We start from the raw sequence: 24,962 nt of genomic DNA on the forward strand, positions 1-24,962 counted from the left end.
CTGCTTTGCCTCAGTAGCAAAATGAGCTTGAAGATTTTGGTGCCGTTTTCTTTGCTGATGGGTTAGGGCTTATTGAAGGTAAATTAAATTGCTTTAAGTTCCACAGAAAATAATTTGGTGTATCTACACTGAGTACAAATAACCTGAAGTTTCTACCCAGTAAATCTATGACTGTGAGTTGATGAGCACATTTGATAAGTATTACTGTGGGCTCCTGGAGAGGGGGGAAATTAGTGTCTGCAACCTCCTGGAGTAGCTTCAGAATTAGGCTTGGTTTTTTTTCATAAATGTGCCATGTGGTAATGGAGCAGTTGGTCAAAACCATGTGGGCTTAATTTCTTTAAAATATAAACAGCCTAGAAATGTTTGTTTATATACAAAATATTCAGCCAGTGACTGTAAGCATTTCCATGTTTCTACAAGAAAAGAAGGTAATTGTATAATAAGCAAAGATTCATATGACTTAACTAGTTTCCCATCTGGCATTAGTTAAATTGGTGTTTTCATCTGCATGACCTCTTGGGGTGGGAGAAATGATGAAAATAGAAAACATGGCTGAAAAAGACCCTCCTAGGTCATCTTCTAGCCCATGCAAAGGCTGGAGCAGCTCCACTGAACAACCCCTGGCAGCTGCTTGGCTGAGCGACTATTCCGCCTCTGCCATGGTACGTGTTACAGGGTGGTTTTTGCAGAGGTTTTAAAATGGCGGTTTTAGTAGACCAAGGAGTTGCCTGTCCTGTATGCAATCCTTCCCTAGTGTATAAATTTATATTCAGACTAAATAGATTCACTACAGCAGGAAGAGCTTCCTTCTTAAAAGCAAGCTATTGTTAGAGCATCATTTATCATAAATCTCTAGTACTTCTAATCCTGCTCTCCTCCCACAGCCCTTTTCACCCTTCCATCTGCCTACTGATTTACAGTTTGAAGGGTGTGCTCTGAGTTTCTTGGGGCTGTCCTGCAGCCTTCCTCTGTGGTCTCTTCCTCTTGGACGGGCAGTTCTCAGTGTCAAAAGGATCATTCCAAAATGACCCCTTTCATGAAAATATATCTGCATGCTTTCTAACTGGTAGAAAGATGATATGCTGCTTTCCCGATCAAGTTGCACCCACTGCCTTAAAATGAAGGATTTGCAAGGAAAGCTGAGAACTGCAAGAACTGGATCATATATATTTCATGTTGCTAGTGGCTTGCTAGGGGCTGAACTCCCTTTTATTTGCTCTTCTATCTCTTCCCAATGCTGCATCTGAGTGTGTGCCAGAATTTAAGGTGCTCGATTTCTCTTGTAGGCTGGCGGGATCTGTATCTTCTTTCTGCCAGGATTCTGCTTTATTTTGCTTAATAGAGTTGAAGACCATTAATGTAGGCTTTGTCCTTGCTTCACAAATAGACTTTTGAGTGTCTCCAGGTACTTTGATAAGCTTTGCTTGCTCGTGTTCAGTCCCAGTGAGAATCTGAGACAGCTGCTTGCAGATACCAAAGCAGATCAGAGGATTTTTTCCTCCCAACATGTAACATTCAGCAGCTCAAGTGTAAAGCTGCTCACTGAGACAAAACTCTGGTGGTTCTTTCCCCTTGGCCCATGGGGGATGTGCTTGAGGATCAGAAGCCTGGCCAGTGCTTAGTTCACACAAGCAGGTAGAGGATTTTTTTCCAGGGAGAAGGGATTTCAGAAGTGGATTTTCTCAGTTCAGTCTTTGGTCAGCGTGCTCCTGTTCTTCTCACATGTACATGGCAGATCCCTGCTGGGTGTCCTTAAAAAAATCACTTATAATAAGCTTTTGCTGTTCACTCAATTGTTTCCTTGTTCCAGGATCATAACCTAAAAGCACATGCAGCCTGGCAGAGCTGAGCGGCTCTGTTTATATTCCTTCTGCACGTGCGTTCAAGGCCAGCTTTCTGGTGCTGGTCACTTGCCATGCACATGTTGAGTGCAAAGTGCTCAGCTCTTCTTGGTGCCCTGCACAGATGCTGATGGTACTGCATTTTGAAGATGCATCTACCTTCTCTGGGTTCAGATGCTTAGGTTTACTTTACAGCACTGCTCTCCTGCAGGTCCAAGTAGCCTGGTTTCTGGTGTTTCTGTCTTTGAACAGCACTAGCGTTCAAGGAGATCTCTGGATGACAATGCCTGTTGCACCCAGGTGCTTGAGTACTGGTCCAGAGCTGGGTTGTGAGTAGGTTTAGCCCGACCTCACCAGCATCCCAGCCACGTGCTGCCGGCTGCGTTCTTGCGGTATGTATTTCTCCTCTGGTTTCACTCAAGGTTGCCGCAGGCCACTGCTGTGGTTTCGAGCTGTGAAAGCAATGCGTAGTGCTTGGCTTCCCAGCAGACTTGGACTCAGTGCATGCTGCTTTCCTGCAGAATAGCTCACTATAAAATTATCTGGTGAATATTGGTAAAGTCGTACAGTTCTTCACGCCTAGCAGTGTGCTGGGTGTACTGGGCATGTGTTTGTGGGAGACTGCCACCACGATGAGCTCTCAGAGGTAGCTCTCGGTTTAGGACAACTGTAAAATGATTTTGCTTTGCTTTGCTTCTTTCTGGTGGTGGTCAGATTTGCTGATGGTTCATATTTTAACTGGGAAAAATGCCCCTTGTTGGGATTCTGGTATGTCTGTATACAATCAAAAATGTTGAGTAGGCTGGGAATAGCTTCCAGCAAAGTTGTATTGGTTTCTTGGAGCTCTTTTGTTCGGTGGAAATTCCTTTCTTTTCTCTCCCCCTTCCTATCCCTCTGACAGCCCACCTCTTTTCTACAACGACATGCTGAGGTATAATTCACAATCGAGTGACTCAAGTGAAATATGCGCAGCTGCAAATGCATTTTTAAATGATACTTCATTGTTAAGGCTTCTGTCTGAACAGGTTTGCAGTTCCAGTAGCCAAGTGATCAGAATGCGGTAACAAAAAGGATTTTGTTGAAAACACTTGACTTTGACTTTTATCAAGCTTTCAGAATCTTTTGAGCACTCACTTCTTTTGCATGCAAATAGGAAGTATCTGGAGCAGGGTAGATCCACGGTGGGGAAATACTTTAGATGCGTCCCTGAGGAAGGGGTATGTAGTTGAGTTTTCCTTTGCTCTCCCTGCATTGTATTGCAGAAATCATATGACGGAGTACAATAAGGGACACAAAGGACACATTAGACAAAAGTTGTATTGATGTTTGAAGCATCAGGACTATCCAGGCTTGCATGCAGCAGCTCTCCTCTACTTTCCCACTGAATGGAGAAATTTTGCAACTCTTTCCTCTTTGAATCCATCAAACTTGATGCTTTTGTGATTTCTTGCTTTTTGTGATGCATAACAAAGCCCAGCAACTGGAAGCTGCAGGCATACTGTGTTCTGTCACAGTCACTATGGCCCAGGGCTGCCAGGGTTTGGTATGGGACTGACTGAATCACAGCCATACCAAGAGCTAACATCTCTTTATAGGTAAGTTGAATTAGATTTATTGACATTCAGAACATCACAGAAGTACCAGTTTAGAGGCAGAATTTGGTATAGCTTAGTGTGAACAATTCTCTAATCTCTGGAAATTCAACAGTTCATCTTGTCTCCCACAGTTCCTGTCTCTTGAACAGTGAATCCAGGCTTCTTCTCAAGCTTGCCATCTTGCTTCCAAAATTATCACCAGATTTTCCAAGCTATTGCATGAGTAACTTGGGGCTCTTCTCCTGTGAGTGAATTCACACTTTCCACCAGCACTCCACGAGGACCTGCTCTGAGCAGAAGCTAATCTGTGTTTGAAATAGTCCAACTGCAAACAGAGGACCCTGCTGAGTATCTGCCGTGGGGAGCCATCTGTCTCTGTGGTATTCTTGCTGATTCAGGTGTGAAAACAGAACAATGACATAGTAATGCGTAATTATATGAACAATTATGTGTGGTCAGAATTCTCATATATGTGATATACAAAAATCACTTAGTTAAACAGTCCTAGCATGTGCTCTCCTTGGCTCCAGTGTTTCCCTTCAGCTAGTTTGGAGGTGCTTGCTGTGAGCCGATGAGCTGACCTTTGCTTCATGGTGGTGGAAATAAAGACTCAAAACCTGGGGAATGGTAGCAAATCTGCACTGGCTCTCCAGAGAGCTTGGGCTCACCAGCATTGTGGGAGCCCCAAAATCACTTGTTCTCTCTCTCTGTAGGGAAATATGATTCCTTCAGAGATATGGATTTGACTGCCTCAGTGCTGACTATTGTGCCAAACCATGGCCTGGGAGACTTCTTGCAAATTGCATGCAAAATCTTAAAATGGGAGGCATTATTCTGCTGTTTGTAAGATGTGAAAAGGTAGGGATGATCCTTCTCATCATGGCTTCAGTGTAAGTATCCATGCTCCAAAGGAAAAGGCCATGAGGGATGGTGGATTTGGATTGCCCTGTAACAGATGGGCACAGAGAAGCAGGTTTAATGTTTTACAGGTACACTGACAGAGAACTTTTTGCATCATCCTTTTTAATCTTAGCTCAGTCTTCCAGATGTGGAACATTTAACAGCTCTAGAAAGTGTGATGTTTAGTAGATCATTTGCCCGATAGTGTATTTGAGGATATTGATGAAAAAAATCTCAACAGTCAGAAACATATCATGTACATAAATACATTTCATGTATGACTAGCCATAGGCCCTGATGTAAAGTGTGATGTGATTGGTATTAGCTGTAGTCATGTGGTGAAAATGAGAGGTTAAGTGTGGTCTTCTGATTGAGGAAGGCATAAAATTAAGGATACTTCCCATCCTGATGGCTGAAAAAATGTTGTGGTACTTGTCCCTGTCTCATCCCCACTGATGATCCTCAACTGTTTCTGTGACAGAAATGCTGTTTGACAGCCTGAGTAAGTGCACCTGCTTTAAGGATGTTCCTTGCCTCATCCATAAAGAGCACTGACCACAAAAAGATGCAGATACCTATTGCTTGCTCTTAGCATCCCTGTCATGTTAGTGTTAGCTGATTGCATCAGGCAAATATATTTGAAGAGAACATTTTCAGGGAACTGGCTGTAGAGTTTGGTCTCCATGAGTGATCTCATGGTGTGGTCCTGTTCACAAATGGAGTAACTCTATCTTAGTGCTGGATAGGTTCCTCGATAATCCCTCCCAGCAGTGAACCTTCATATCCTGCTGAGGAAGAACCGCCTCTCATCCAGCCCCTGCTTGTTCATGCCTCATTTACCTCCGTCTGGTTATCCTGTAGAGCGTCTACAGTTTATCTTGATAAATGTGGGTTCAGTGGGAACTCTTAGGCCTGATGAAAAGTTGTGGGGACTGAACGGGTTATGACTGTTATAAATCACTTGCTGTTTTAGTGCTTATATTCAGCATTAAAAATCTTATGGGGGTCTGGAACAAGTTTTGAGCAGTGAAGACCAGCATCTCAGAGCACCTTGTGTCTATCACAGCTTACTGTTTTGCTTGTTTAGACAGGTCACTCTTACATTTTAATAAATATTCTTGACAAATTGAACTAACAAGTTCAGGCATTTGATTTGCTTTGCTGCTCCCTTATTGCTTTTAGGAATGAAATATCACCAGTAATGATGCTGAAGAAATGTAGTATCTAAATGATATTGAATCTTTGCTTGCCAGCTCAACTTCCAACAGCTCCTGAAGAGGTTTAGAATATTAAGCAAATGCAAATGTTTCTCCAGAGCAAATCCCTGCATTCTGCCTGCCACTGCAAGTGTTTGGCACTGGTGGTTCTTCTGAACTCCTTTAGTAAAAATTTTGGTTCCTTTTTTCCCTGATAAATTTAGAGGTGATGTAAGCTTTCAGAAAAGAAGGTAAGGAAGTCTGAGTTGCTGAGTTTTCTCCCTTTTCCATGAAAAATGCAGTGAAATCTCAGTCACGAGGGGTTTTTACACAAAACAAACAGAAAACCTTTGCGCTGAGTTATTTCAAAACAAGTGCTTCCTTTTTCAGTAGCGGCTCTTTAAAGTAGAGCATACAGAGTATATTTAGATGTGAAGAGAAAGACGGCGGGGGGGGGGGGGGGGGAGGAGGGAGACATTTTTAAAGTGCTGTTGAGAGACGTTTTGAGATCACCTGGAGACTGGGAGTTTCCCTAAAGGAAGCTGCCCTCACTGAGAGGGGATCAGAAGTGCTCTGAAAACCTGAGCTGTCTGCAATCCCACTGGCCAGGCCTGGAAATGCATCTTCTCCTGGTAGTCCCTCAAGCTGTAAGGACAGCCTGGTGATGTGGGTTCCTTCCTGTTCAGGTATCTCCTCAGAGTAGGGAGGAAGATGTTTGATGTAGTCTTTGTCAGTGCAAAATCTGCTGCTGCTTCACTATAAAGTAACTTCCACAGATCAACTTTAAAGAGAGATCTCTTTACAAAAGCTCCTAGTTTCTGTTCATTAGCGCACTTTTGTGGTGGGTTCTGTAGTTTTCAAGGCCTTTGGTGGAGAGCTTGTGTTGTGCTTGACAGCAGGCCTAGGCACTGCACTCCCTGTAAGCCTTTTCAGTCCAGTTCGGCTGCTTTTGGAAGTTAAAATACTGCTTGTGGTTACTGCTGAACTTCCTTCCCTGGCAGTAGTGGTGGTCATTTCACTTCAGCCATCTCGTTCTCGCTTTGGCCTGGGTAATGTGGTTAACTATCTGGCTTTTACAATCTCACTAGATCCCTTATTTCTGTTCTTTGGTGATTTCCTTCCCAGTTTATCTGTGCACTTCTGAGCACTCCAGCAGACAGTGTGAAAATAAGCAAGCGCTGCCCAGAATATTTGATGGGAAAAAATGCAAGGAATAGGTGCCGGTGCACGATGCGGCTTCGACCAAAGGCATCAAGAGGCATTTATTTCCTTGCAAGCAGCACTGAATGCTTTTGCATTTTCAGACCTTTTTTTTGACCACTGTTAATATTGCCAAGCTCCTCTTAGTTTGCCCCGTTCTTTCTGGGGAGACAATTCTGCAAGGGATAGTACATTTCAGCTGCTTTACCCTCCATGTTTTGTTCCAGTTTGAGGGATATTGACTAGTGTTTCCAATGTGTTTAATGCTGAATAGAGTTCCCCAGCTTTAGTGACAGGATCTGGAGTTCTTTGTGAATTATATTTAGCGCTGATGGAGGCTGCTTTGTCAGCTGTGTGTTGTTGCCTTGTAAAAACTGGCACCATTCAAATCTAAATAAATGCCGCTGGGAAAGAAGGACCTTCCTTTTATAACTATTTTAATGTGTTTGGCTTGGAAACATCCTTTGAGCTGTGGCCAGGGAGGAAATTGGTTGTCAGTGTTGCAGTCCCCTGTTAGAAGCACCTGTGCAGAGATGAGCTGGTGCTGTGGGGCTCGGACGGGCTCGGTCCCTGTTGTGCCACGGGGCTGCCAGAGCAACCAGCTGAGGTGCTGCAAGCATCGCACAGGGTGGTTGGTACGGCTGCAGAAATTGCTCTTCGTGGAGCTGGTGGTTCTCCTAACCTTCCTTCCCACCTGCTGTTGAATACGTTGGGGTTTGGAGTTGCAACTTCCCCTCTGCAGCTCCTTCTCTGTATTTCAGGTTATGAGTGCTGTATTTTTGGAACTTCTGCCCACTTGGGCTCCCCAGTTCAAGAAGGACAGGCAACTGCTGGAGAGGGTACAGCAGAGGGCTACAAAGATGATTAGGGGCCTGGAGCATCTCTCTTACAAGGAAAGGCTAAGGGAGTTGGGTCTTTTTAGTCTGGAGAACAGAAGACTGACGGGGGTTCTGATCAGTGCTTATAAATACTTAAAGGGAAGGTGTCAAGGGGATGGGGCCGGTCTTTTTTCAGTGGTGCCCAGGGATAGGACAAGAGGAAATGGGCACAAACTTGAGCATAAGAAGTTCCATCTAAACATGAGGAGGAACTTCTTTACTTTGAGGGTGGCAGAGCACTGGAACAGGCTGCCCAGAGAGGTGGTGGAGTCTCTGTCTCTGGAGACGTTCAAAACCCGCCTCGACACGTTCCTGTGCAACCTATTCTAGGTGGACCTGCTTTGGCAGGGGGGTTGGACGAGATGATCTCCAGAGGTCCCTTCCAACCCATATCATTCCGTGATTCTGTGGAAAGAAGTTGTACTTTGGGGTACTAAATAGTCCTCCTGTGTTTGAGGCATAGTGAGAACTGTGGGGAAAAAAATGTTTCTAAATAAGTGATGAATTCTGATATCTCTTTGACCATCACCCTATTCATCTCCAGCTTTAGGGGAGGAGGGAGCCGGCGTTAAACATGGGGCAGGTAAAGGAGCAGAGTAGAGCATTGGCTCTGCGAGGTATTGGGGTAGCTGGCTACACGTGCCAATGTGTCAGAAGGCCGGAATGGCAGGCTCTGACAGTCTTCCTGCAATGAGAACAGCATTGGGATCTGTGAAGTGTTCTTCTAGTCTGAAAGCAAGCCCGCCAGCGAGATGCTTTGAATATTTGATTGCTGTGCTGGCTGATACCAAATGTACCATCAAAGTTCACAAATGTTTTTCACTGCTGCTGGCTGCTCTACCTTTACCCTTATAGGACATGTTGAGCTCTCAGTAAGAGAGCAAACAGCCATTTGGGCTATAAATTACACCTATGTGGTTCTCCCATCTTGTTTATTTCAGACCATATTGTGAGCTTTGCAAACAAAACCCTGTTCATCTGGCAATCAATGCACCTGGTTTGAATCAAGGTTACAGAATGGCAGACTGTTAGAAATGGGCCACCTACCCTGGCTTTGCTGCCTTGGCTCCAGATGGGTCAGCAAGGGAAAAGCAAGCTTAAAAAAACGAACAGAAAAACCCACCCCCAAAACTAAAACTCCTTTGGAAAAAAGCTCCTACAACAGTTTTCAGAAAGTCTGTTTATTCAGAGCGGTGTAAGGTGGTTGTCTTTCAGAGAAGCACGAAGTCTTAAGAATTACATGCCATCGGGATCTTGGCTTTGACTGGGAGGGCCACGTGTCTGACTGTGTCTCGTGGACGGGGCAGCATTTGGGGATGGCTGAGTGAGAAGTAATTTGATGCGACCCTTGGTGTGAGCCTGTCTGGTCCCTGACAGGCTGTTCAGTTCTCCTCTGCATCAGAAGGTGTCGCGGAAGCTGTTCAAAGTGGAGAGAAATAAGGCAGAGAGATGGCAAATTGTTCATGCCCCGAGAGCAAGCTCTGATTTGGGGACATCGGGAAGCCATCTGTTTTTCCTTGCCTGCTTTCTTGGCTGGACGCTTCCTAGTCCTGATTTTCATGAGGAAGAGATCACAGTGACGGGTAACCTGAGCAGAACTGAGCTCTTCATTACAGGCTCTTCTGACATGGGCCCGAAGTCAAGGCTCCTGTTGGCATAGTTTTCCCCTCTTGATGGGCGCCTTTGATGGCTGATTTACAGACAAAGGGGAGGATCAGGATATTTCAGGCTGAGTCTGGCCTCTAAGGGTTTGCAGACCTTAGGGACAGTATGTGCTGTGGCTGGGACTGCGGTGTCTCCCCCCGGGTAGCCAGGAGCTAACAGGAGTGCGCAGAGAGCACAGCACCAGGTGGCACAGCAGTGGGAACGTGGGAGCTGTGGGCCGTTCAGAAGCGGGAACGAAAAGCAGAATAGCACCTAGCATTTTGAAACAGTCAAATGCAAGAGTCCTTGGAGACGAGTTCTTCCTACTGTCAAAAGAAAACACTAAATACTGAACCAGACTGGCCGGTGCAGGACCTCCCTCTGACTCTGCCTGCACACAGATGCGTGCCAGCTCCTCGCTGCCAAGCACGTACAGGCTTGTGATGGGGCAGGGGAGCTGCTGGGGAAGTGGCTGGTTGGAGAACAGGGTTCTTGACACAGCAGTGAAGGAGCATTTGCCATGAGACTACTCTGGAGGGGAGTGAGGAGAAACAAGCAGGCTGTCAGAGGAGCTGGTCTCATTTGTTGCAGGGAGCTGGTCACGTGCGGGCTGTGACATCCCCAGTTGCTGTGGAGATGTTACAGCTCCCAACCTGATGCTGCTGCTGCGTTTGGGGATGCTGTGCTCCGGGTTGAGGCATGGATGTGGCGGAGGGGGAGGGCAGGGGAGAGAGTGAGGGTTATCATCCAGGCAAGGCACATGCTGGAGAAAACATGTGCCTTGAGGCATTTTCTTTAACCCTTTCATCTCACTGAGTGGTGCCTGTAACAGAGCAAGGATTTCCTGGGGTGTGTGCTGAAAGGCTGGGTGCTGTCTTTGTCCTTGCAGCCGACTGCAGCTCTGTCAGCTTGGCAGGGAAATGCTGATACAAAAGAAGGCAGAGATGTGCTGCTCCGTGCTTTGCGGCAAGCTGTGAACAGATCAGGAAGCCTTTAGCTCTGATGGTCCTTCTCCTCTGCTGGCTACATTGTGCAGCTCCCACTAGTCCCAGAGGGTTCAGGGGCAGATGGGAATGGCTCCTGGCAGGCAGGCAGAGCGTTCCCATAGCATGCCTGGAATAGCCGATCCCAGCGATCAGCCTGCTGTGTGACAAGCATTGCTGTCTGGGGCAGGGGGCCAGTGAGGAGAAGGCAGGTTGCATAAGGAAGGAATGAGCCAGGGAGGGGAGGGCTGCTGGGTTTGTTCCAGCTGAAAATCTCACTTCTTTATCCCCTATCCCCAATTTGTGTTTGCGTTCCCAGAGTCTCATTTTGGTTTGGGGCGTGATTCGTTTGCTCATTTGTGTATATGCTTTTGCGCCAATCTGTAAGGCATGTGGTGGGGAGCCACCCTCCACCCTGGCTGGCTCGCGTAAGCTTAGTGGGTTGTGCCTTTGTTTTGTTGCTGTCTAGCTGAGAAATGAAGCCCTCACTACAGAAACGGCTTGACCAGTCCACATCCTAAAGGCTCCCCCTCCCTGACATGTGCTACTTTGACTGCTCTCATCAGGTGCTCAAATAGGAGACTGGCATTTGAGTGCTGCGAGGCTTTCTGGGTGAGAGGCTGTACTGCAGCACGTGGGTATCTTGTGCTGGCTTGTTCGATCCATAGCTACCACCGGCCTTTGGTCAGATGGATGTGGCTGTGCCTGGTCTGTCTCCATCTTGCTGCTTGTTCCTTGAGGGTGGTGCCTCTTGTTACTCCAGCTACTACTAAATTAATACAACAAATATCAGATGTGTTTGTGTCATCTGTAATGTGGAAAGTGTGGTCCTGACAGTCTGTCAAAGGAGCCTTAACCATGAATCAGCTTTTCCTTATTTGCTGACTTCAGTCTTTAAAGCTAATAAAACACCTTCCTGTTGCCTCAAAACTTCAAAAACATTGGTCAAACCTGACCCACCAGTACCATAGGCTGTCTCATTGATGCTCACTTTGGTGTCAGGATGCTGTGCAGTCCTGGTGTTCTGGATGCTGGGTTTGAAAGAGGCAAGCCAGGAGAGGTGTATTTAACTAGACTTGTGCCTGTGCTTGGCTTTGCAGGCAGTGTGGTGTGAACGTATAGGTAAGTTTGTCTAACTCCTTTGCACTCTATTGCCTGCCTGAGAAACAGACCTAATCGCTGCTTTTTGTCTTTTTTCCCGTTTAAGTCACCCTGTAAAGGGCTTTGAAAACATCAAAGTGCAGACTGAGAAGCCAAATGTATAGCAGTGTGTGCAAGAGCTGAGATCTCGACTGAGGTCAACAAATGTTTGAAGAGAGCTGCTTCAGCTCTTGCTGAAACGACTTCTTAAAGGGAGGGAATGCTGCTGTTTCTCAGTAGCACAGTTCAGAGCACGTACCTGGGAGGTAAGCAGTTGGTGACAGACAGGCTGATTTCCTGCCAGTGTGACTTGGAATACATCGGGTCTCAGCTAGGTAGTCAGAACATGGTGTGACACAACTGCCAGCTTGCACAAAAAGTTTTGCTCGGCTACCTGAAGAGTATGTGGAGCTGTGGAGACTTAACATTAACCCCTGTGGGTTTCGCCAGCGTCGCTGTGCCTCAGTAGTGCCCCTTCCTTGCCAGACTACTGAAGCGTTAAGAGGTGAGATGTGCTCTGTTTTGTGAGCCAGTTATCTGACTTGCAGGGATCCTGATCCCTTTCTGCCTTGGGTGAAGCCCCTAGACCCATCCAGCAATGTCTTGGCCCATTGAAGTAAGTCGTAACTCAGCATTTTCCAACTGATACGGTGGATTAGAGCATCTAAACTTGGATGCACTTTAATCCTCAGTCATATTAACTGCATGTTGCTCCTCAAATAGCAAATGTGTCCATGCAGAATTCTAGGATCTTTTCAAAATGTTGTGGGTCTGCAAAATTTTGACGCTCCCACCCCTTTTTGCATGCTCAGTTTGTAGCAGGTGTGTCTGCAATATATTTGAAGTGAGTAGGACAGTATTTTGGCTGTAAAGGGATGGTGTCTGGCTGTGCGTGTGTGTCATTGTGAGGTCCTGGGTAGAGCCTGTTGCGTAAAATAAGCTGCCATCCTCTTACCTGTCTGAACAAGACCTGCTTGCTACAGCGCTTCTGTGGATCTTAGTCTCTAGAATCTTAAGAGCTTAATTCTTTGTATTAATGCTGGGAAGAGGATTTCAAGATCCTTGAGAATAAGAACAATGAAAATACTTGTTCTGCAATTGTTTCCTGGCTTCTTAAGGCTTATTTGAATGGTTCTGTAACCGAAACAGCTGGCTGAAGGTTGCCGTTTAGCTTGCTGGTAAGTGTGAACGAAGGAGAAGTAAGCAGAGGTTAATAGAGGACCATTATGCTTTGTAAATTGCTCAGGTTACGTTTCTGGCATGACAGAAATTGGGGCGCTTGACCTCTGTCTCCTCGTTGACTTTGTTCCTGCTTTGGAGTTTACCTGAGAATGGGACTGAGATTAGGTAATTTTGAGAGAATTACCTCATAAACTTTGGAAAGTGAAGAAGCACTCTTCCTGTGGCTTCTACCATTGATCTCCTTCCCGGGAGGCCCCACTCTGATCCTTTAGTGACATTAGAGGACAGCTCTTTTCCCCCGTTTTCTCCCCAAGCTAACTCTCCCAGGCCAGCGCAGAGCCATGCCCTCAGTGTGTGAGTGCAGCAATGAGTACATCCGTGTGCTGTCCTTCCCTCCCTGGGCATAGGCGAAGCAGGCGTAAGAAGCTGCTTGTGCAGTTGGCTGTTTGTGTGCTGCACGCGTTCGTACCTTACTTAAGCAGCTGTCTCTGAAAAATGCTGTGCATGGCTTCTCGCTCCGGCCTCTCCTGCACAGGCGCCCCTGTAGCTATGCGCAGAATGGCTCTGTTTGTCTGGGCAAGTGTGTGTGTAGGCGGGTGTCTCCCTCCACTTCTCCTTCAAGTGGCTTGCAATTTATTTTCGGCCTGACTTGCGTGTAGTGTCAGCTCGGAGCAAAACACTCAAAGTTGAGGTTGAAAGCATCGAGGTAGGAGGCTACTTGTGGTCCTGAAATGCTGAAATAACGTGGGTGAGGTGAAACTGTCCAGTGACCAAATGGAGACCAGTTCTTTCCCTACAGCCATTGGCTGCTTGAGGCTTACAGACCTCAGAGGAGAGTGCTCCTGGCATGAAATGTTTTCTCTAGGAACAATGTCTTCGCAGCTTTTAGCCTGGACAAAGGGTATCTGTGTAGTGAGCTAGAGTCTTCATGCCCCAGCTCTCGTCTTGCACTTGGAGTCCCCCATAGCTGTGGATGCATCTGTTATTATTCTTGACTTCTATGGGGCTTAATTAAAATACAGGTCTTTAATTTTTAATTTTTCCTTCCTGTTGATTCGACTGTCTCTGCGTGAGCGAGGTCTCAGTGCAATTACTGTGCTCCCTGTGGAGACACAGACATTTAATTCAGCGAGGCAGACTCTTTCTTGGAGGGAGTTTATTTTCCTGATCTTCCTACTCGGAGGGATGCAAAAGCAAAACATCCAGTGAGTAAAGAATGCGACACTTTATTTGGCTGTTCTGGGCATGTTTGCTGGATCTCGGTTACCGAAATGTTATGTTCTTTTCAGATAACTGCCTCCCTGAGCGAAGAGCTCGTGATGAAGCTATTCAGCACAACTTGCATTAGCAGGGCGAGTCAAAACCATTGGGCCAGGGCCAGGTTTCCTCTTTAAAACTGCATTCTTGCAGCAGTGATGTAAAAAGAAGAAGAGTTTTATTCTTGTGGAACGCATTAAGCTGGCTCATGATTTGTTAACCTGAGAACGGGGTCAGCCATGGACCTCGTGCCTCCTGGACGTGAGGGGGATGTGTGTGACCGGAGGGGACGTGAGCTCCTCCGCAGGCACTGCCCGCTGCTGTGTGGGACCCAGCTGTGCTCCTAGCAGGGAGATCTACTGTGAACCTTCAAAAAAGGGTGGAAATCTTGGCGCTCAGATTTCCGTTGCCCTTGTTTAACGCTGTTTTGGCTAATGTAGTGCTTTTGCTAGCTTAACTCCCCATATGCAACCACAGGTCAATGCCGAAACAAACATGCAAAGGAAGTGTTTGCCCGCGCCTCCTGTATTGCAGTCCCAGGCTTTTTATAGACCACTCCAAATACTTTGGGCTCTTTCAACTCCAGACCTGAGCTGTGTTCACAGAGATCAAATATGTATGTATGTGAAACTTGCAAATTAACAGGCTCATTGATAGAAATGTTTTGTGAGACCGGTCTATTTCCTGATGCCTGAGACTTGATGGAAGTACAACAAAATCTAGGCAAAAGATAAGCGTATGGAAGGAGGTGCCGCCGTTATCAGAGGCAGTTACGGCAGACAAATCCTTGCCGTACCTGTGGGTGTGAATGGTTCAGGATTCCTGTGTTGGTAGCAGGGGCACCACGCTGGCTCTGGACGCAGTGACACGCTGGAATATGCCTTTTCACGATAACTTGAGTAAGGTACAGCCTCTTTCTGCCATGTATTCTGGAGGTTGCTTTGATTTCTAGGCTGCAAACTTAGACAGAAGATGCAGAACAATAAGTATGTTGAGGGTAAGAGTTATTTGGTGGTATTTAAACTCTGATTTTATTTCCCCTCCCCCCGCAATGGAGAATATAAACATTTCATTGTTGTTTGTGTGAAGCGCCTTTTAGTACCAGCAGCCCAGCAATGAAGGATAAAGAAAGCAGATGCATCCCATGTCTTTTTTAACTGCTTTTGTTTTTCTGATGGCTGTAAAAGAGGCTTTTACTTCTTTTTTTTTTAATTTTTTTTCCAAGCAGCAAGTGCTCCACAGGGCTTGATCAAAGCTCATAAATGATGAATTGAAGGAATGCCCGGCGGAGAACAGAACGCCCTCCTTGTGCTCTGCCTGTGTGTGCTGAGAACACCATTGTTTCTTCCCGTACCTTTTTCATCCTCGAGCTCGGGGCCGGAGAGAAAAGGCCTTTGTTCCTTGCCTGTCAGCCGAGACAATGCCAGTGTGTTGTCCTACCTCTGCTCGCAGCACCTGACCGGCCTGAGCTCTGTGGGTTTTGGCAAGCCCAGCGCGATTGTCCTCCAGCTACAGCCTGACAAAGAAAATAAACAGCACCACAGCCTCCCTCATCCGGGCCCTGGCCCGGCTGCCTCGCAGCAGTGGCCGTGTGTGTCTGTGCGCGCCGGTTTGTTCAGGACACACAGGGAAACCCGGCGGCCTCTCCTGCGCTCTGGGTTGAAGGATGCAGCCTCCCCTGACTTCCAGTGCACGGGGACACTTATGTTTGCAGTTGAACGCGCTGGCCTGTGCTTTCCCGCTTCCCCAGGTGCCTGCTTTGCTCAGGGGGAGGCTCTCCCCCAGGTGAAAGCCTGCTTGGTTCCCCCTCCACCAGCCCGGCAGCAGCTACAGCTGTCCTGCCCGCTTCTGCCCTCCCTGCTCCCGCACCCAGTGCCTCCAGGCTCGCCTTCTCTGGCACCTTTGTCTCCATGACACCGCACACATCTATCTGCTGGTGGTGTGACAGAAGGGAACGGAGGCCCAGGCAGGCCCAGTTTTTCCACCTTCCTTGTAATTTCTATAGCATCTCTGGCTGTGCTGTCTTCTGATGCAGAACTCTGCAAAGGAGAGAGCTTTTAGTTCTCTCTTTTTTTTTTGTGGGGGGGGAGAGGGGGAGGGACACTGATAGCAGGAACCAGTGCTTTGCAAATGAGCAGGGAGAGCAAATAGCACGGGCTGGGGTGGAGAAGAGGCTGGCAAGGGCATGTTTGGAGAGCTGCTTGAGTGAAGACCATAAGAGCTAAGATGGGCTCTTCCCTGTTCCTTGCTCTGCACGAGAGGACAGAGTTCGGGCAGAGCCCCAGGCTTCAACGTCTGCTGCTGCTACTGTGGGGAAGAGCCTTTAGCTGCGTCCCTCCTCCGGCTTTGCACCCAGGCTGATCATGTCTACCTTCAGGTGCTGCAGCAAAGCAATGTTTCAGCTTCCCACTGTGGTGAAGAAGGTGGTGGAGGTACAAGTCGCCCTTGCGGTGATGGCTTGTCGGGTTCCTGGCACCAGTGTGGAGTCCTGTAGTTTAAGTGCAGGCTTCAGTCAGCAGCACTTGTGCTGCTGCTGCCTTGAGCGTTGACCAAAATCCAGCATCAGCTCCTCTTCCCTTCCTGTCTACTACTGGACTTGGCCCCTTCATGAACAGTTGCACTTTATTTGGAAGAAAGAGCTCTGCAGCAGGTTTCAGAGGAGCCATGCTGAGGCTTGCTAACATCCCATGGCAGAGGCCAAAGCTGCCCATGCCGTGGGGTAGGGATCTGACACAAAGGCCGTGCTGGCTCCTGGCCAGAGTGACGGATGATGTCTAGTCACTAGAGCCCACCCGGTAGCTTTCCCTGGCCCCTGCTTTCCTCAAGCCTAAGCTGCCGTTGCTTCAGGTTTATCTTTCCTTGAAGTTTGTTTCTGGGCATGCTTTCTTGATTACACCAGCTGGTAGTAACTTTTGTGAAATTGTGACAGTGCCAATACTGTGGTCCCATTACCTCAGAACCTCAACTCAGCTGCACCTAGGCCAAACTTCATCCCCTCCCAAGCTCTCTGTGCTGGGAGGCAGAAGTGCAAACAGCTTTAACCAGAACAATGTAGCATTGCCTGGGTAAAGAATGTGATTTACTTGCGTATGTGTGGCATGTGAACGCCAGGGCCAGAGGGCACCGATTGAGTCCTCTCCTTCTTTCTTTTTTTTTTTTTTTTTTTCCCTTTCCCATTAGAGATGCCTGAGCCACTTGCTAGCACTTTTGTTTGGGGGTGAGGAGGAGAATGCGTGGGTTGACAAGAGGAGGTGGGAGTGAGATCTTTGGGAGCCAGCAGTCTGAAAATGAAAAAGGCAACAATCTAGGAAAGCTTTGTAGACGAGTTTAAAATTAGACTGACCCAGTCCTTTTATATTGCTGGAATTTAATTCCTCTGACCCTAAAGCTTTTGGTCTGACTCGGAGCAAGAGTTCCCAGGCTGTGGTTGGTGGAAGTGCTGTGGGGCGCTCTCATGTGGCTGTGGGCCTGTATCAAACAGAGAGACGTCCCTCCTGTCCACCTCCTTGTATTTGTGAAAGTTTGCAGAAATTCAGTCTGAAAAGCCAGGGAAGACTCATGTATTTCTGCTGTCTTTATGTCTGTATCAGTATGTGGCTTATGCCCGGAGCCTGTTCACCCTCGAACTGGGATACTGCTGTGTGTAAAAGCCGTTCAGAGCTTTTCCTTTTTCAGGCATGATTGTAACTGTTTCTCTTCTGTTCCTGTTTGCAGGTTGTGCAGCTTGACATTAAAGAAACTGGTAGTCTTAAAGGAATTGGATAAGGAGCTTATTTCTGGGGTCATTGCTGTCAAAATGCAGGTAATTGCTGCTCAGTTCTGAGAATTAAATGTGTTGCTTGGGGAAAAAATACTGGCAGATGCCTAAACTGAGCTTCACCTCCATGTTAGGGTCCATTGCAGCCATGGGTTTCTTCTCAAGTACATCAGGGCATTCTGGGGTGTGTGTAGAGTCTCTTGTGATCCTTCCCCCATGTTCCTATTGAATTTCACTGTTGTAAGCAAGGAATGTTGTTCGCTGAGGGCTCAGCATGAGCTTCGATAAAATGTAAAAAATGCTCTTTACAGATCATATGCTGTCACCTCTTCTTCCTGAGCTGTCACTAAATCCAAGCCTGGTTCTCTATTTAACATGCTTCAGCTCACTTTAGGGCTGAACATCTTGGTAACTTGGTCCTGGTGTCGGGGGGGTCTGGAGACTGGGCTTTCCTCTGCTGGTGGGTAGCTCTGCTACCAGGAGTCCAAGTCATTTTGTAGCCAGGTGCTGGTCAGTGGATTTGTAGGATGCATGTACATTTTAATTTGTTTCTATAAAATACAGCTGTCATCCTAGGTAAATAACCCACTTTACAGCATACATCTGTGCCATTTAATTAGGTGGCTACATGTAGGTCACTGCCTGGAGGCAGGCTAGGAAGGAAGGGGTCTCGGTTCCACAGTGCGTCACAGCATCAGTTTGGCTCACGTGCTCCCACTACTGCAAACGCTCAAGTACTTAGTGAGTTAAAGCCTAGCAGACCTATAAGTAGAAAAATACCATTAACCATGCTGAAAAGCTGCTGCTTTTCAAATAAAGACCCAGCAAAACCCCTGCAGAGAGATGATTGTGTCAAACCACACAAAATCTACCTTGGAAACTGAAATCATGAAGGCTCTATGGTGCAAGAACACGTGGCTGAGGATTTAACCAGCATTTTTCATGTTTCTGAACAGTCCAGCTGGGGTAAAAATGTGTCTCTCTGTTGGACGGGGTTCACACACCCACAGCAGGGAGCAGAAAGGTAGGGAATCATTTTACACACTTGAATTCATGGGAACCTTGGAAGAAGCACGGTTGTGGGTTCCCAGGCTGTCAGATACTGCTTATCGGGGCTGAAAGCTTTCCATATGTTTGTACTCCTAGACAGTGAATGCGTCACTGTAAGGGCCTGAGGCTTGTCAGTGAATGATCTATGTGTAAATCATGTCAGACTTGGGTTGGAGAATTCAGTAGCTTTTACTAGAGCAAAACCTTCTTTTCCTGTCCAGGTTACTGCTGACTGCTTACACATTTTATGGGTGAAAAGGTTGGAAATACTGCCTCAGGCCTGCAAGTTCAGAGGGAGTTTTAACATATGGGACTTTCTTGTCTACTTCGAGTACGTGTTGTGATCTGCCTTGCCACAGTCAGACACTGGACTTGAACACTTCTTCTGCGGTCATTTCTACACCAAGGCAGATCCTTGTAGAACTGGAAGGCAGAAGGACTTGCCCTGTTTGGGGTGCTCATCTGCCAAGTCCCAGGCTGCAGCTCCCGTCTCCAGGCCATCCTTCTTTTGCCTTTGATCTGTCCTTCCAGTTGACCTAGAGGTGACAGTGGCTGGAATGACTGCTGTCCCAGAGGGTGCCTCACCTTGGATGTCCCATGTGCTGAATCGGCACCCATATTTCTTTGTGATGTGTTGTTTAATGGTGGGTCCATAGCCCTGCAACTCTCTCAGACACAGGCAGATTTGAAGCCCTGTTATTAAAAGACCCTTTATAGCTTGCAGGTTATGATGCCGCTGACAAGCTCTTTCAGGGACACTTAATTTGCCAGCACTCAGGTTTCTGACGTGGCTATTGTTTGAGGCTGGTGGTACTGGATCATCAAATATATGATCTCCGTCAAATGACTCACTGCCTTTGTATGGGGGATTGTGAGAGAGAGAGGTGTCAGGCACTGGAGCCCTTCCAGAGGGGATGACTGAATTCAGACCTAATGAGAGCATCTTACCTGCATTTCCCATGTCTCCTTGCAGCCTCCTGAACAGTGATGTTCAAAGAGTTGTCAACTGTATTTCCTGAGCCGCTGCTCTACTTATCTGCTCTGGTCTTTTAAAAGCAGCTATATTTGGTCTTTCATTAGATTTCGAGTTGCATAACAAGTAAAGCAAGATTGCTGCTATTAGGAGCTTTACACCAACGGAACAGATGCCGCTGTTGCCAGCGGTGAGGCTAGCTGTGCTTTACTTCCATATGTGCTACTTTTCCTGGGGGGAGCCCTTCGGTTTCTCACTCTGCTCTGCTATCTGTCTTCTGATCCGCTGGAGCTTATGCACCTCGGCTTTTCCACAGAGGAGCCTGCACTGTGTTTTGCAGGAGCTGAGGCACCGCTGCAAATCACAGCATTCGCTCTGGCTGCCTGAGCAATGTGTTTGGGGAGGAAGGGATGTAAACAAGCCTCTGCTTCTCTCTCATCTCAGGATGCTATTTGAGGCTGATATGGGCAGACTAGATTTTCCTTTGGATGTAGCTGGGAGGGGTTTACTCCCCCCAGTCTTTCTCTGATTTCCCAGATGCTGCTTTTTTGAGAGCTACAGTTCGGTGCTTCTGGGAGATGAGCCCGTCTGGACAAAGACAGATCTGCAGCCTCAGCAGAACATTGAGCCAGGGACCTCTGAAACTTGCCACTGTGTTTGAACAGTGCAGAAGGATTTGCTAGGCAGCAGGAAAGCATGGCAGACTGCTAGTTTTCCCTGAAACGTTCCTTGAAATGAAATGCTCCCAGTAGATAGCCCAGTAGCTCGGTTAGTGCACAGCAGCCCAAACACAGTGTTGGTTTGGAGTTGCCCTGTAATACTCTCAGGTCTCCAGACTCCACTGTGATGCTTAGATTTTTTTTCTTTTATAACCCCAACTACTCACCTTTGTTTAAACAGATTAAAATCTCCACTTTCCCCAGGAAGGGGTAAGCACACAAAAAGAAAAGACCAGTCCATCATGGCTAACACCGAAGATTTAAGCATCACTCTGCAGCCTCCAAACCCAGGAGATGATGAGCCTTGTACCTATTGGCTGAAGTAAAAAATATGAGACTTGAACTTGAGGGGTGGGGGTTGACTCATAGCTTTTGAATGCTGGGGTTTGGCAGAACAAAAGCTGCTTTGTTGCAGTTAGAGACAGTAAATATGCCCAAATCTTTATTAGTCAAATAACTGCCTTTCATCTCATTAATATTTCACAGAAGTGCAAGGTCAGATGCATCCGTTCACTTTCTCTGTGGTAGTCCTTGACAGTGTTTCCTGGTTTTCAGTAACTAGGACTGGAGTGGGATGTAAGTGCTGGCTTCTGGGGAATTCACCCGATGGACTTTGTTTTTGTACAGGGCTCCAAGCGCATCCTACGGTCTCACGAGATTGTATTGCCCCCGAGTGGACATGTGGAGACAGAGCTTGCGCTGACCTTCTCGCTGCAGGTAAGGTGGGATATGGCCTTGGGGCATGTGTGTTTGCTGGTCTTGCCGCTTTGCAGTGAGCAGAGGTGTGTAGTGGGTCTGAGGTGAAGATCCTTGTAGTAGTGCCAGAGATGCTTGTTTTTAAGGCTGTCCCAACCATTTCTGAAGAGCTATCTGAGCTCTTTTGGCTTATCTCTGGGCAGTCAGCTGTGGGGAATTTGTGCAAAAATGGCCTAGATGCTTCCAAGATCTGGGGAGGGGGAAGCCCAATAAGAAGGCTGCTGTATAAACCCTTAGAATTGTTCTTGGGGCCAGCCCTGCATCATGGAAGGCAGGTCTCTAATCCTGACTGGTCTAGGAGTAACAGGCAGGTTAGACACTAGCTTCAGTTTGCATGTCCTCAGCTCAACAACACAAATCTGTCTGAATTGCCTCTCGGCATTAAGGACCTGGAGCAGGGTGCTGGTTTGCAGTGTTAAGAGACCTTCCTTGTTGTGCATCCTGTATTTGGAGCCCAGGAACGTGAGGACTTTGCTGCCATCTGTCCTCTTCGTGTTATGGCTGTGGCAGGAACTGGAGCAGAGCAGGATGACTCTTTTTTGCCTTTTGTTGCCTTCGTTATGAGTGGGCGCTGGAGAGGGGCAGCCATGGGGGGTGGCATGGAGTATCAGGCGGGCTGAAGGCAGGAGTAGGAATAGGACAGGTGAACCTCTGATTTGGAGTTACGATGTGAGACAGACTGGTTGATACTCTGAGACCTGTGCGGACTTGAAGCAGATAAGATTTCTTTGCAGACAGGTGATAATCCTGCGACTGCCCAGGGAGATACACAGATGGCTGATGCTTCTGGTTCTGTCCTGATGTAGCCCACAGACTGAGTTAATTGCAGCATTGCATCCCCTCCTTTTTGAGCAGGAATAACAAAGTTGCATGCCAGGAATACCTATGCTTGGGTCCTGGGCCTGAAGCTTTCCTGTGGTTGGGAGCAGAGCTGTAAGATGAGCCAGGTCTTCCTCTGCCAGTCCTGTGTCAGCAAGGAGCAAAGATTTCTGCAGATCTCTTTGGAATTAACTGGGAATATGTTTGGGTTTTTTTGGGACTCAGAGCAGTGCTGCAGCAGGATGTAGAGCATTGCCTATCTCAATTTCCCCTGAGGGGGCTGGGAATTGAGCCAGAATAGGGGAGAGCAATGTCTGTGACACTGAGCCTTCAGAAGAGGTGAGCAAGCTTAATGCAGAGATGTGCTGCTGGTCTCTGACTCCAGGAAGGATTGGTGGTCTTCAATGCAGTTAGGCCTGGGAAGACTTCCTGAAATGGCACAGCACGATTTTTATGACAGCTTCTATTGTTTCTTAATTGGATGATAGCTGGGAGCTACTCCTAGCTAACAACTGTGGGTTAAGCCAGATACAGTCTGAATTTAGTGCCTGGGATATATTTGAGAGTGGTGATGGGCCACAAAGTAAAAGCATGTGGATGTCACAGCGCAAAAAGGTCTCAGTGTCTTGCAGCAGCTGGTATCTCGATATCACCCTATTAACTCTTCAAACTGTACGCCTGGCTTTGTGTTGGCTGTCTGGAAGTGCAGCCCCTTGTATCTTCACAGTTACCGCCCTCTCAGCTGCTTCTCCTGGGTGAAATTCCTGTCCTTTGCACGGAGCATTTCCTTGCCAGATCTAAGCTGGAAAGGTGATGGTGCAGGCTGGCATAACAGCAAGCAGCCCATTGCATCTGGCAGGCCTCTGCTCAAACACAAGGGAGGAGTTTCCTGTTGCTCTGTTACACAGCTGGGATAAGACTGGAATTAGTGGTGGTGTGCCTGATCCTGTTACACCTTGCTAGCTAGGGCTAGGCCAGTGGTAGCCAGCTCACTTTCTGGCAGGTGAGCTACCATCAACCTTTCTGCTGGAATGGCTGCTGCTTCTGACTCTCCGTGGGTTTCACAGGATCAAATGAAATTCCCCAGATATTCCAAGCACAGCTTCACAGCTCTCTGGAGTGCTTAATTCCTGTGTTTAATCTAATACACCTTTCCAGATGGAAGGAATTACATCACTAGGGCTTCAGAAAGAATGTCTTGCTCTGACTCTCACTGTTCTGGTGTGCATGATGGCCCCCTCTTCTCACTCCTCGGAGGTGCCTTGACATGGTTGGTGCTTCCTCAAAAAATCTTGTTTTCAAATATTTTAAGCCAAACTGTTTTCCTCCCCAGTCTCTCATGGACTGACAATTACTGAGAAGTTTTGGTCGAAACTGTTCTGTAGAGTTGATAAGCTATGGCTGCTGTTAAAAATAGCTGGTCTGTTCTATGAAAATGGCTCGGCTTTTCTTCTAGAGGCCCTTGCTTTTAACTGAGGAGCTGAGTGGCCTGAGTCTCTCTGTACCTTTCTTTTATAATCTCTGTAAATGCTCATCAGAGATGGCCAGGCAGCACACCTTTGAAAAACAGAAACTTGCACGTCTGGACCTGAGCCATCCAGTTTAATCCCTGAAAAGTTGTACACATGGAAATCAAGTTGGCCTGGGACCAAGCGTGACTTTGGACTTCAGTTGCAGGCATGTGCTTAGGCAGCCTTGGTGTGGTCCAAGTGCCTGGAGCTGAGAGCAAAACGTCCCTCTCCTCTGCTGCCCTTCCAACATGTGGAAGGGCCCCAGAGGCAGGGAGATGGTAGACTTGAATGCAAAAGGTGCCTCCTGGCTTTTTGAGCCCCTCTTGCCTCTTCCCCCCCAGTAACTTTTTCCATCCTTGTTTAGGGATGTTGCATGTCTGCAAAGTCACAGGCTCAATTTGTGTGTGGATGCAGGTGTGTTGTGAGATTGTCTTTTAATTACGTGGACTGCTGTTCCTCTCTTCTGCAGGGCCGCTTCCTTGTACGATGCACAGCAGATCTCGCCCTTGCAGAGTGATCAGTTAATTAGTATTCTGCTTGTTTGTGTGGCCACTGCTCCCAGCTCTCTGCATAGCAGTCAGGCTTGCTCTGGACTGCAAATTAATATCTCGGGGTTTCTGGTGGCACTCAGCATTTGTATTTATCAAACATTTTGATAGGGAGGAAGTTATTTTCACAATGTCCCAAGGGAAAAAAAAAACAAACAACAAAAACATGTACTTCAGAGCCTTTCTGTTCTTGGGAAGTTTTTTGAGTGATACGTAAATGAATGTATTTTCTTGTATGGAATGTGTCTTGGAAAGGTTTATGTCTTTGCAATGTAGCCTGGCAGTAGGACAGGATTTTTCTTAACTACCTAAAATAAAAACACTTTGAGCAATAGAAATTTGATTGTGTTAATTCTGGAAAATATTGACAGTTGCAAGAGCCATGTGCCTGAAGGAAACGACATAATCCTGAAGAGAATCATCGTGTGACCACATTGTAGGCCTCTGTGCTTCAGCAAAAAAGGCATCAACAAATCCTTGGCCTCTTCATAGCTGTGTCTCTCTCCACTTGCCATTCAGAGCACGATAGGCTCTTAAGTGTACGCAGTAAGAGGGTCAAACACTGCAAAGTACCTGTGTGCTGGAGGGAAGGCTGTGTCCTGCTGAGAGTGCGGGGGTCCCTGGCTGTCCCTGCCACTGCATGCTGTCTGCAGGGGCAGCCCGTGTCCTGGGCAACACCTCTGGGGCTCCACTTCTAGGCAGCCTGTGTTTAACTGCTGGGGAAAGCATCTCCTGGAGGCTGCTTATCTCTCTGGAACCAGGCTTGGGCTCAGTCCTTCCCAAGCTGAACATCTCCTCTGCGTCCCAGATCGCGTTTTCAGTGTGCTTGGCTGTGGAAGTGAAAGGCAAGAGCTGAGCTGTTCAGGCAGAGATGGAGGCTTGCTTGGGATAATGAAGGGTTGTCCACTGAGTGCGAGTTAGCTCTAGCTCTTCTAAAAGCCCTGGGTTAATCCCTAGGAACAGAGTTTACTTGTGAAGCAGGCAGCTTGGGAGATAACGTCAAGAGACGT

General features: G+C 47.3%; 1 protein-coding gene across 3 annotated transcripts in view; it reads left to right on the plus strand.

The window, feature by feature from the left end:
- The window catches only part of PACS2 (phosphofurin acidic cluster sorting protein 2), a 78,638-nt gene that overhangs the window by 11,825 nt on the left and 41,851 nt on the right, over window positions 1-24,962 (plus strand). For all 3 annotated transcript variants that reach the window (XM_074151235.1, XM_074151236.1, XM_074151234.1), the window contains exons 2-3: window positions 17,534-17,621; window positions 20,946-21,035. In XM_074151235.1, the coding sequence (XP_074007336.1) occupies window positions 17,534-17,621; window positions 20,946-21,035 (178 nt within the window). The remainder of the gene's footprint in view (window positions 1-17,533; window positions 17,622-20,945; window positions 21,036-24,962) is intronic.

Source organism: Numenius arquata, chromosome 8 (assembly GCF_964106895.1).
Source record: "Numenius arquata chromosome 8, bNumArq3.hap1.1, whole genome shotgun sequence".
NCBI classification, from domain to species: domain Eukaryota; kingdom Metazoa; phylum Chordata; class Aves; order Charadriiformes; family Scolopacidae; genus Numenius; species Numenius arquata.